Source organism: Sorex araneus, chromosome 1 (assembly GCF_027595985.1).
Source record: "Sorex araneus isolate mSorAra2 chromosome 1, mSorAra2.pri, whole genome shotgun sequence".
Taxonomy (NCBI): Eukaryota; Metazoa; Chordata; class Mammalia; order Eulipotyphla; family Soricidae; genus Sorex; species Sorex araneus.
This window is the reverse complement of record NC_073302.1, coordinates 74,450,597-74,463,646: the sequence shown is the minus strand read 5'-3', so window position 1 is coordinate 74,463,646 and position 13,050 is coordinate 74,450,597. Positions and strand designations below refer to the sequence as shown.

General features: G+C 44.6%; 1 protein-coding gene across 2 annotated transcripts in view; it reads right to left on the bottom strand.

The window, feature by feature from the left end:
* SMC5 (structural maintenance of chromosomes 5) overlaps positions 1 to 762 on the bottom strand; it is a 75,544-nt gene extending 74,782 nt beyond the window's left edge. For both annotated transcript variants that reach the window (XM_004600117.2, XM_055140615.1), the window contains exon 1: positions 443 to 762. In XM_004600117.2, coding sequence (XP_004600174.1) covers positions 443 to 660 — 218 coding nt within the window. In that variant the 5' untranslated portion in view covers positions 661 to 762. The remainder of the gene's footprint in view (positions 1 to 442) is intronic.
* Positions 763 to 13,050: the final 12,288 nt, after the last annotated feature.

Below are 13,050 nucleotides of genomic sequence, written 5' to 3'. Positions count from 1 at the left end.
TGTCTCACGCTCCGAGGGAGGGAGCCCGGGTCGCCAAGGGGGGGCTCCCCAGCAGCCCGACCGTTTTCTTGTACGTTTCAACGCGGGCGCGCAACCACCTGCCCGGCCCCATCCAGCCCGCAACTGCCTCCGCGAACAAGCGGCCCGCGGGCTCGAACTGTTGCTTTCCTCCAAGTTCCCGGGGCCCACGGCAGCCTGGCTGACTCGAGAGGACCGACCCTTCTTCCGTGCAGGCGCGCCAAGGCGGGGTCCCCTCCGGGGTCCGCTGGCCCACCGGGCGATGCCTTCCCACAACGTCGGCAGAACTGGGTGGGGGGAAAAAACAAGCCCACCTCGACGCACAGGACACCCGGCACACGGCACGGACGCACGGCCAGACCCCCGCCCCTCCCACCCCGCGGCCTCGCCCGGCCGGGCAGCCGCACGGCCTGCGGCCACTCACAAGAAGTTCTCCATCGCGATGCGCACGATCGAGCCCTCCACGAAGGGCCCGGACGCCTGCAGCGGCGGAGGCGCGGCCGCAGCCGCGGGCATCGGCACCGGCGCCGGCGGGGCCGAACTCCTTCGCTTGCTCGGGACCTCCGACGCAGAGTCTCTGGGGTGAGCTCTCTTGGAGGGGAGGGGGCCGGGGGCCGACGTCCTCCGGCTCGGAGTCGCCATCCCGCCTCCCTTTCCGCCCCGCAGCGGCTTCCGTTCCCACCGACCCGCAGCCCCGGCGCCGCCGCGGCGCCCAGCTCCCGCGCGAACTGCCCGACGCGCGACTCCGCCCGCGCGCCCGCCCGGCGCCTGCGCACTGCGCGCCGCTGGCGTCACGGCCCCCGCCCCCTCGGGCCCGCGGCCGTCCGCGCGCCGCCGGCGAGGCCCGCGGAGGCCGAACGCGGCCAGGGCCGCTTCCTTCTCTCGCTCCCTTTCCGCGTTCTGCCGTTTTGTTTTGTTTTGTTTTGTTTTTGTGATTCGGCAGCAACCGTCCGCCGCACTTAGCGTTGTAAAGGCCATTCCAGCGCTCCCGGAGTTTGGAGGCCCGCGGAGGGAGACGTTGGCGATGGCAACGGGGCGGGGACAGGGGGCCGCGGAGGGGCTGGACGTCATCGAGGCCACTCGCCGATTTCAGCCGTCGCCACCGGGCGAGCTTGATGCCTGACTTTAAGGGGCCTAAGTGAAACACAAAGCGAAAACAAAATCACTTCCCACCCGGGCCGTGTGCCGACCTCTTTAAGCACAGCATTGGGGGTCTTCAGCGCTGGCCCGCCCAGATTGGCCTCACTGCAGCACCACTCCTCACTCACTTTCTCACTGACACATCCCCCGCAGAGGTTTCTAGAAATGCCCGAGTAGAGCTAGAACGCAAACGTCATGGACCCCTCAGACCCACCAGCTCTCAGCCACCCCTGGTTAAGGATGAGGTGCAGAAGACCTGCATAGACCTTTTTCACCCAAACCAATCTCTCGTCTAGGCATCCGCGATCCAATCCGTGATCAGACTCATTTAAGACGGTGATAGGAAAAAATCAATGCGATAAAGCACTGGAAGGAACCTGTTAGGCAGAGGAAGATGGTTTAAACTAATCTCAAGGACAAGAACCACTTGCCATTAGCTGGAGAAATAGTACAGCCGCTAGGGCCCTTGCCTTGCCGAACTGGGTTTGGCTTCGGCAACCCTATGGTCTCCTAAGCACCGCCGGCCGTGGCCCCCCCAAACAAAAACACGAGTAGCTTGCATTAAATGAAAAAATTTCAAGCAAGGACAGCTACCTTGAACAGTAACAATGAAATTAGGTGACAAGATCAGTGACAATCTTCGCCATACTGGACTTGGGTAAAGCACTTAAGGGATCTGCAAAATGTTGCCCTCTCTCCTCTTCCAGATTGGGTCTGGTGGCTTTTAGTCAGTCACTCCCATTTTGCACACGTTTTCCGCTGCCTTTGGGGCACCCCAAAAGTTGCTCTCGTTGCACAGAAGCCCTGTTTGCCAAGCTTGTGTCATTTACGCCCACTTTCAAACCTTCCTACACAAGGTCAGTGCCTCAGCTTCTGACTTGATATTTGCTCTCCACTGTACTGTATCATCTTGTGGTTTGTTTCTGTTTACTTTGTATTTATGTGGACGGTGCTGTCACCTCCTCCACTAAACTCCCTTTCCTGTTCTCATTGGGGAATCTGCCTGTCTTGGCAAAAATGGGACTGACTCTGGAAAATGATCCTAGGAATGCACAGGCATACTCCCCTCTCTTGGTTTGCTCCTAATTGGCCTTCTCTACATCACCCTCCCAATTCTAACATCAGCCCGGATGGAGATTTCCATTGTGTTGTCAGTGCAAAACGCTGGGCCCAGACTCCTGCAGGGACCATCACGCAAGGGTTCCTGCTTCTAGTTCTGCTGACTCACAGATTAAGTGACTCCAACTAGGAGAGGCCTCAGTGAAAGGTTTTATGAAAGGCTCCTCTCTCCTCCTCTTGTGGGAAGTTTTGTGAAATGTTCCTCCTTTCTATATAGGTAGAAGCTTCCAATTCTACTCTATTGGGCAATAGTTTGAGGCTCCCTCACTTGGCGCAAAAGCAGGGAATATCTGCTTTGGCATTACCCTCCCCTTCCCCAACCCAGGTTCTTTTTCATGGGGCAGAGACTGTACTCTCCTTGCTTGGGTTTTCACCCACTGGGCCATGGCTTTATTCGCCATGCCTTGGGGGTAAAAACGCATACTGAGTGGTGGTGTTCTGGCTCATGGGACAAAGAGATTCAGGCCATTGGGGTTTTGCCCACGTGGAGGTAAAGCACCTCAGCACCAGGCGGCCTCTTCTGTTAATGACTTTGTTTCAACAAATGCAGTGGCAGTCAGCTGGGTGGGTCCCTATGTGTACTTAGAGATGCTGCAGGCAGGTCATGGCTGGGGGCCTCCTCTCCTGATCTTATCTGGGCCATCAGAGATGTGGTCAGACCCAAGGAACACAGGGACACCTTGTGCAGGGCTTCACACCACTGGTTTTTTACCCAGGGCGTTAGGTTATAGGCCTCGTGGGGTGTGGAGAAGTGGAGTGTTACTGTACCAGGGTGCCTTTTGTTCCTCATGAATCTGCACCTGTGAACTCAGCAGAAATTGGTTCAGAGGGTCTCTTTATCTCTTAGGAATTCCTTTAGGCAGGCTAACAATGGGATGCATCTCCCCCAATCTCTGGTCTCATTCTCCAAGGTTATTTTATAAGAACTTAGGTACATCTAAATCAGACTCATGGAACAAAGGGACCCCTTGTGCATGCAACTTGTGTCACTGGTTTTATTACCTCGTGGCCACAAAGTTTCAGGCTTAGTAAGAAGTGGATTGTCACAATATTGCCAATCACAGCAGAAATTGGCTTGGTGAGTCTCATTTACTCAAAGTGAGTTCAGGTAGGTCATGGGGCTGGGGGCAGTATCCTATGGTCTTTGGTCTCATCTCCCAGGACCATTCTCTGTGAACATGTTCTAGGCAGTACCACACCCTTGGTTTTCACCGGAAGTGGTGACACTACCCCGTGCCCATGAGTTTATAAGCACTGAGTGGAGGTTCTGTGCATTATGCTAGTGGATTCTTATTTAAACACCTGTCCTTGGTTAGTCATGGGACTCAAGGTCAGCATCCCTGCCACCTAGGGAGTGGCTCTTTGCACTTCATACATGGCTTTTCAACAGCTGTGCAATAGCACTCTGGCCCATGGAACTATAGATTTTCACATACTGCCTGAGATCTAGCTAATCCATGGGACACAAGGACACCACGTACATGGTATTTCACCCACTTCTCATCAAAAGATCTCGGGTTTGTTGAGAAGTGAGACATCTTACCACACCACGAAATATCTCTTTTTCTTGAGGTAGGCTGCTCTGGTTATGGAGGAAAGAGATGAACAAGAGGAGTCTGGAGTCATTTTGGAGGGAAATGGCCTCTCCACGGGTGGTTGTGGATCAATGTATGCATGAAACGATCATTGGCAGTATTACAAATCATGGTGCCTCTATAGAAATGGTGGGTATAGAAATGATGGTAAATGGTGGGTATAGAAATGATGGTGGCTATAGAAATGATGGTAGGGATGCTGGCCTTGGGTCCCATGACTAGCCCAGGAAAGGTGCTTAAATTGACTTCCTGGGTTTATTGCAACTGAGAACTGGAGGGAAAAAGCATCCTGACAATGGACAATAGAAAAGATCCCTAAGCCCTGCCAGGAGTGTCCCCTGAGCACAGAGCCAGGAGTAAGAAGCTCTGAGCTCTGCTAGGTGTGGCCCAACAGCATCCCCCCTTCCCCAAAGCACCCCCAAAAGATGTGGCGCCAACCACATCTTTTGTATTGTGTTCTTTCCAAGTATGAATTTTTGCTCAGATTTTTGTTATGTCCTTCCTTCTGCTTACTTGGGCTCTTTGTTGTCCTTTCAGTTTCTTGAGATATGAGATTAGGTAATCTATTTGTATCTGTTCTTTCCTGATAAATGCCTGCAGTGCTGTAAAATTCCCTTTTAGTACAGCTTTGCCATGTCATATAAATTCTGGTAACTCATGGCTTCACTCTTGTTTGTATCAAGCAATCTTTTTTTTTTTGATATCTTCTTTGACCCAATGGCTGTTCAGGAGTAAATTGTTTAATGTCCAAATGTTTGTTTAATGTCCCAAGCTTTATGTTTGTGCTTTATTTCCAACTTCAGAGCAATATGATCTGAGAAGATATTTGATATTATTTCTGTTTTATTGATTTCATGGAAACTTTTTTTATGTGCCCTTGGGTGATCTGCCCTTGAGAATGATTAATGAGCATTAGAAAAGAATGTGTATTCAAGTTTGGGGGCATAAAGAGCCCCATAAATACCTGTTAAGCACATTTCTTCTCTTTCCTCTTTTAAGGCTCGCATTTTCTTATTTATTTTTTTGTCCAGTTGATTTACTTGGTGGCGTAGGTATGGTATTAAAATCTCACACTATTGTGTTGCTGTCAGTATTTTCCTTAAGAGCTGCTGGTAGTTTTTTTTCCCTTTTTTATTTTTTTGCCAAAGACACCCACTCCAATGACTTTGTCTAATGATCTTTCTAACATAAGTCAGTATTTTTGGTTATGTGTCCTTATATAAATCATATTATGCTCTTGATCTCATCCTGGTTCTTATGTTTCTACTTAGCATTGGGTTTTTAAGATCTACCCATGTTAATGTCTATATAACTGATAATTTCTCTCCAAAGCAGTGTGTTCTATAGTACGTTGCCAAACCTTTCCTTACATTCTTTTAGTGATGGGCATCTGAATGACCTCTCTTATCTCCCTGCTACCAATAATAGTGCCCTAGAGATCTTTCTAGTTATGTTTCTACTTATGGACCCAAGTGAGAATTTTTCTAGCATATGTGCGCAGGAGGCAGAATCTCTTGCCCCCCTGTGCCTAGCTGTCTTCACTGGGGCCCTTTGGAGGGGGTGGGTGGGTTGAGTTTCCCTCCCCACCCTGAGCAGAGCCCCACCAGCCAAAGACCTCTGGAACCCAGCCACAACCATGTTCAAGGCCACTTTCCACATATTTGGATGAGCCTCATGCATGAAGATACTGGCAGAGGAACCCAGGTGTGTGGGACCCGGGGCTGAGATCTCCAAGCCTGCTAGGATTGGGACTAGGCCTTCTCCACCCAGATCCCCCATTTTCCACTAGCTTGGCAGCCACACCCACAAACTGCCCCCAGCGCCATGTAATCCCATCAATGGCCAAGATCCATAGACTATAAAACAAAGCTCTCGGACTTCTTATAGCCTAGTTCTCCCTCTCAGAGAACCTGGCAAGATACCAAGAGCATCTTGCCTGCACGGCAGAGCCTGGCAAGCTCTCTGTGGAGTATTTGACATGCCAAATACTGTAACAATGATGAGTGAGTCTCATTCCCCTCACCCTGAAAGAGCCTCCAATGCGGCACTGCTGGGAAGAACGAGTAAGGAGAGGCTGCTCAGGGCTAGGACAAATGGAGACATTACTGGTGCCCACTCAAGCAAATTGATGATCAACGGGATGACAGTGACAGTGATACAGTGATACTTTTTTATTGAACCACAGTGAGATAGACCCTTACAAAGCTGTTCATGATTAGATTTCAGTCATACAGTATACCAACACCCATCCCTCCACCACTGTACATTTACCAGAACCAGTGTCCCCAGGTTTCCTCCCATCATGCCCCACTCCCAACTCCCCTGCCTGCTTCTATGGCAGAGGCTTTTCCTCTCTCTGTCTCTCTGTCTCTGTCTCTCTCTCTCTTTCTACCCACCCCTTTTGGCATTGTGGTTTGTAATATTGATACTGAAAGGTAATCAAGAATATCCCTTTACCTAGTTTTAACACTCAGATCTTGTCCAGCACGATCATTCCCTGCTATTATTGTCATACTGGTCTCTTCTCTGTCTTATCTACCCTCAGCCCTCCACACATTTGTGGTTAGTTCCAATCATTGACCAGTCATCCTAACCTCTGTTTTCCCTGGCCATGGATATTACTCTTCTACTATGTATTATTTTATGTATCTTGATTATCTTTCTTTGTAGCTTATATGTTAAATTTTAAGTTTTCTTAGTGTATAGATGTGAAGAGCCTCCACAGGACCATACTTCGTAAACAACACCTGCTCCTTATTAATTGCACCGTGCTTCGAAAACAACTCCTAATAAGGAAACAGGATGTCCTGTCACGCCCACAAGGTGTAACTAGCCTATCAACTGCAGACACTTGGGCGTAAACAAGCAGCGAGAGGTATATAAGGGGGGAAGTCACCTAGCTAGAAGTTCCCCCTCGTGCGCCCCTCTCTCCTCTTCCTTGTTCCCCCTTCTTCCCCCTTCAATGGAAAGTTCCTGAATAAATCGCAGCAAGAAGGATCTCCGAGTTGCATGTCTCTTCGCTGGTCGAAGCGGCGCGCGACATATAGATCCTTTGATCATTAAAATTGTCTATATCTGAGAAATGCATCTAGACTGTGAACTGAACTACAACCCCGTGCCGCCCAGGGAGGGGGAAGGATTTTCTCTCTCAACGCTTTCTTTCTATGGGGGAGATAGTAGCGACAGCAGTGGCAGCAGCAACACCCACATGGTGTCCACCATCTCCTAGAACTCACAACCCAGAGGTATGAGCTCGAAGTGACGTGGCACGCAAGAGATCATGGGATGGGGGTGTTCCCAGCACGCTCTCAGCCCAGATGAGATCCAGAGCAGCCGAGCACAGCACGGCCCCTCTGCTCCTTAAAGACTATGTTCCGGGAGGTCTACTAACCCTTTTTGTGGCCGCGCGAGCTCATATAATCTTCATTCTCAGCAATGGAAAACAAATTGTCAAATGATGCATTTTCAGCAGGTTTGATTGTTGGGGGAAAATTCCAAATAATAATTGTGATTTCTCTGTTGAAATATTGAATGTATTCAAAGTATAGAGAGAATAAAGTGAAGATCATTAGCCACTCAGGTGGAAGGGTGGGGGTCGGAAAGGGGTATATTGGGGTTCTTGGTGGTGGAATATGTGCACTGGTGAAGGGATGGAGGTTTGATCATTATATGATTGAGACTTAAACCTGAAAGCTTTGTAACTTTTGTCACGGTGATTCAATAAAATAAAAATTTAAAAAATGTCTATATCTGAAAAAAATAAAAGCATTGATTTGAAAGGATATATGCACATTTATGTTTATCACAGTACTTAGTATGTAATAAAGATCTAGAAAAAACCCTAGTGCCAAAGTACAGACAACTGGATATAGAACTTGTTGTACATATACACAATGGAGTACTATACAGCTATGTGAAAGGGAAAAAAACATTCAATTTGCCAGATGGAACTGAAGAATATCATGCTGAGTGAAGTCAGAAGGAAAGGAATAGATATGTAATGATCTTTTTCATATATGGGATTTAAAGATACACAGTAGGTAGCAACAAAACTGAAGAGTTTGTTCACAGAACTGATTGGGGGGTGATGAAAGGGAGGGCCATTAGGATCTTGGAGGAGGGAAGTGAGTACACTGCGATGGAAGATGGGTAGAGTTTTTAATTGTTTAAAATGAGTTTCAGACATCATATGAAAGTTTAAAATAATAAAATGCCTACTTTTAAAAACTATTATTGTTAGAACTGGTTGTAATAATAGTCACAGTATTAGTAGTCCTAGCAAATAAAAATGGCACTTACTGTACATCAGCTACAGTGCAGTTCTTTCATTTGTTTGTTTTTGGGCCACACCCAACTGTGCTCAGTGTTTATTCCTGGTCTTATGCTCAGGGATCACTTCTAGCTCAGGCGACCACAGGTGGTACTGGGGATTGAACCCAGGTCAGTTGCTTGGAAAGCAAGCGCTTTACCTGCTGTACTGTCTCTCTGGCCTCATATTTACTAAATTCTATGGTCACTGTCTCAAAAGACTTGCCTCTTTCAAGTTTCCAACTCTTGAATCCCAGACATCCAACAAATGATTTGAAAAATCATGAGGAGTTAATGTCAAGTTTCAGATGTGCTTTGTGATGCATCTGGATAGAAATCCTAGAATTAAATGACTCTTTTTTCCCTAAGGATATAAAATAAGAAAATACTATTACATTGTTGCAAAAGGAATTTACCTCCAATTTCAGAAAGATCAGGAACAAAGTGCTAAAGCAGTCTCCACAAACCCCTTGGGCAAGACCTTGCAAAGTGAACTGACAGCCCGCCTTGCCCTGACTAGGTCAGGTGCTAATTGGAAATCTCAAAAGATCTTGGAGAGGGTGGGAGGGTGAACTTGTGTTTCTCTCACAACTAGTGTTTCTCTTCATACTTCGTTATTTCCCAGAGGAAGGAAAGTTGATAGTTACCAGACTGGTAAATCTGTCAAAATCTGCCATATAGATTATAGATAAATTAGCCCTTGGGGATCAGTCACTGGGAGTGACATTTCATCCTAACAACAAGCTGAAGTTGATGAATTCTTCCATAAGCTACTTGATGGGGATTTTCAGTTTGTTTAAAAAATTATTGAGGCATTATGCTAATTGTATTGATAGTGATATTTTAGACAGTCAGGTTGCTGTGCCATACCCACAACCAGAGTGCCAGCATCCCTCCATCACTGTCCCTAGATCACTTTGCACCTGCCACCCTCCTTTCCCTTTCCCTGTATGACAAACTCAGATCTGTAGGCAGAATCTTGGGGTTTGTTTTCATCGATCATATCTATCCCCCTCATGTTGTTTCTTTATACTCCAAATATAAACAAGGTCATCCAGTATTTGTCCTTCTTCTGACTTAGTATGAAGTCCAATTCCATTCAAATTGTAGCTAGTTTTCAAATGTTGTAGCAAGCCAAGTACTACTTGGCAATCAGAAAAGGTGATACAGGGCGGGCAGTATAGTATAGTGTGTAGGGAGCTGGCCTTGCATGTAGATAACCCAGGTTCAATCCCTGGCATCCCATATGGTTCCCCAAGTACCGCCAGGAGTAATTCTTGAGCACAGAGCCAGGAGTAACCTCTGAGCACTGCCAGGTGTGGCCCCAAAAAACAAACAAAAAATGATATATCACCTTCCCACTTACCTGTTATTGAACACTTAGGTAGTTTCTAGATCTTGGCTATTATAAATAGTGCTGAGAGAACTAATGTGCTAATATCTTCTCAAATTGATGTTTTTATGTTCTTGGTACAAGTGCCCAGAGTGGAGTCCCTGGGTCATATGGTAGCTCCATTTTTAATATTTGAGGTCTCCATATGCTTTCTATAGAGACTGAGCCAGATGACACTTCCACCAATAGTGAGAGGGTTATTTTTTCACTGCATCCCCGTAAGCATTAGTTGTTTTCAGACTTGGATGCAGGCCATTCTCACTAGTGGAAGGTGATCTCATTCATTGCTTTGAATTGCCCTTATAATCATTGATAGTGAACATTTTTGTTATAATACCAGTTGGCCATCTGTTTGCCTACTTTGGGGAAATAAATGTTTATCTCCTCTCCCCAATTTTGTGGGGTTATTCAGGTTTTTTGTTTGTTGTTGAATTTTATGATTCGATTCCTATATATTAGATGTTCGTCCTCTGACAGATGTTTAGTGAGCAAATATTTTCTTTCTTCAGTAGGATGACTTTTAAATATAAGTTGCTCTCTTTTGCAGTGAAAACTCTTTACAGTTTGGTCTAGTTCTATTTATTTTTCCTTCATTGCATAAGCTTGTTGGTTTTTAGTTCTCACTTCCAATTTATTTTCATAACTTTATATCTTTGTTATAGTTTAGACAAGCTTGAAACCACAAAAAGCACAAAGAAAAATTCTCAGCCATTCATTCAATTTCTGCAGATGAATAGTTAAAATTTACCATAATTTTAGACTTTAACAGAAATTACACATCAAACATATGAATATGTTCTCTTAAAATGAGAATTATGCAAAGAACATTAGTGTACAATGACATTATTTTTGATTTCAATCTTATTCCTACATCTCTTATTACCAATTAACTATACTTCAGTAGCTGTTTAGGGTAAAGACCAATTTTTGTCTTTACATGCATGCTATTGATAGAAAATATATGGCATTTTATTTTGGTTTGTTTCTGATTCACACTAGAAATGCTCAGGGGTTACTACTGTCTCAGTGATCATGGGTACTTCCTGACGATGCTCAGGAGACTACGTGGTGCTGAGAATAGAACCCCAGCCTCCAGCATGGAAAGCGTGCACTCCAGCCCATTAAAATAGCCCTCTATCACAACATTTGAGTGTGAATGCATTACATAAAGGCACTATTTAAACGTATTACATATAAATGTTATTACATATAAATCTTTTAACTTAATTATTACATATAAACTATGTAAAAAGATTTATATATCTTTGTTTTTTACTAGAAAATGCTTTGAGAGAATTTATGTTGACATGCATAAATCTGATTCCCATTTACCTTGTGGTAAAAGGGTTTTTGTATGAATATATTACCTTACTGACTTAACATGTAGATTGTTTCCAATTTTTCATTTTTACAAACATTGCTTCAGGTGGTATCCTCAGAAAGGTCTTTATGTATATGTTTAAGCATTTCTCTAAGATAAGAGGAATTAAAATTGGTGGGCCATGTAGCATACTTACTACTCTCTCCTTGAGTTTCTTAGTTTCAGAGTTTGTCTTAGTAACTTTGATTATTTGAAAATTATTTCGAACAAAATTTATATCTTTCCCTCCAGCTTTATGTCTCTTTACTTGAGTTTTATACCTGTTATCTTTTTCTTTGCATATACATATCCACATACATACACACATGCATACACCCTGTGCTGTATATAATACTCTCTCCTTCCCCGCAGATCCAGTTTCAGCTGAACCTGAACTCATAGTTTTCAGAACCTTATGAAAAATGCAATACAACAGACACAGAATTAGGGTAATTATTATTCAGAATGAGAGAGGAAATCACAGCCTCAGTACTGCTATATTTTGAATAAGCTAAAAGTCTTTTTTGAGGAAAGGGGTGGCAGTTATTCTCTGCTTTGTAATGGCCAGCATCTTTGACCTTTACACACTACAGTTCAGAATCACCTCTAGTTTCCAAAACCAAAATGTCCCTCCAGAACTTTCAGAGACATTTGCACTCAGTGGAGAACCACTGCTTTAACACTACACACTCTTTTCAAGTACAGCAAAACATTCCAACTCCACTTGTCAAGCCTTGTCTATAAACCCCTAATGAGGCACAGGATACTTAGTAAAGAGGTAAGGCACTTGCTTTGCATTTGACCAACTTGGGTTCAATCACTGGCATCCCACATGGTCCCCTGAGCACTGCCAGGAGTGATTCCTGATGCAGAGCCACGAGTAACCCTGAACATCACCAGGTATGGCCCCCAAACAAAAATAAACACCTAATTAAAATTTCAATTTATATCTGAACCACCATGATTTATAGTACTGTTCATGAGAGGGTTTCATGTGTTTAGTGTTCTACACCCATACCCTCCATTACACCAAAGTGTTTGCTTCCTTCTGCCGTTGTTTCAGAGGTCCCTCACTCACCCCCACCCTAGTAAGCTTGATTCTGTGAACAGGTTCTTAGGTTCTGTTGTAGTTGACTTGTGTTTTCCCTTACTATGTTACTTTATAGTTCACATAGGAAAGAGGGCATTCTGTATCTATCTTTGTCCTCACTGACTTCACTCAGCATTATACCCTCCAGTTCTTAATTTCTAAGAAAATTAAGGGAAATTTCCCATCAGTCTTACTCATGGGCAAATACATATGCAAATAACTATGTTAAAAATGTAAGTCTTGGGGCTGGAGAGATAGCACAGCGGGTAGGGCGTTTGCCTTGCACGCGGCCGACCCGGGTTCAAATCCCAGCATCCCATATGGTCCCCTGAGCATGGCCAGGGGTAATTCCTGAGTGCAGAGCCAGGAGTAACCCCTGTGCATCGCCAGGTGTGACCCAAAAACCAAAAAAAAAAAAAAGTAAGTCTTACAATCTAAATAGATCTATTATAGGAACTTAAGGTTTATCAAATACTAAAATACAAAATTAATGTAATTCTTTATATTAAAAGATCAAAAGAGAAATCTCAAAGTGGGAAAAATAATTTCAACACATTTATAATAGAACTCCTGGGAAGCTGAAGTAGAAGAAAACTTCTTTTAGCCAATGAAAGTACTAAAAATAAATGAAACAAATTCAGCAAATGCATGTGAATGGTGAAATGTTTAGGAATATTCTCTAAAATTCAAGTAAAGAATACTAATATAATTTCTTCTGGTGAACACTGTAAAAAGAGTGTTTTTTTACAGGGCTGGAGAGATAGTACAGCAAGAAGGGTGCTTGCCTTGCAGATGACCAACCTGGGTTCAATCCCTGGCACCCCATTTAGTTCCCTGAGCCTGCTGAGTACAGAGTCAGGAGTAAGCCTTGATCACAGCCAGTTGTGGCCCCAAAATCAATAAATGAATAAATAAAAAGCGGAAAAAGAGAAAATAGAGCATATAAAGTGTTGAAAAGAAGAAAACTAATACTTGCCTTTGTATTAAGAAATCTTACTTAATAGCCACTGAAACTGTGGTGATCAAA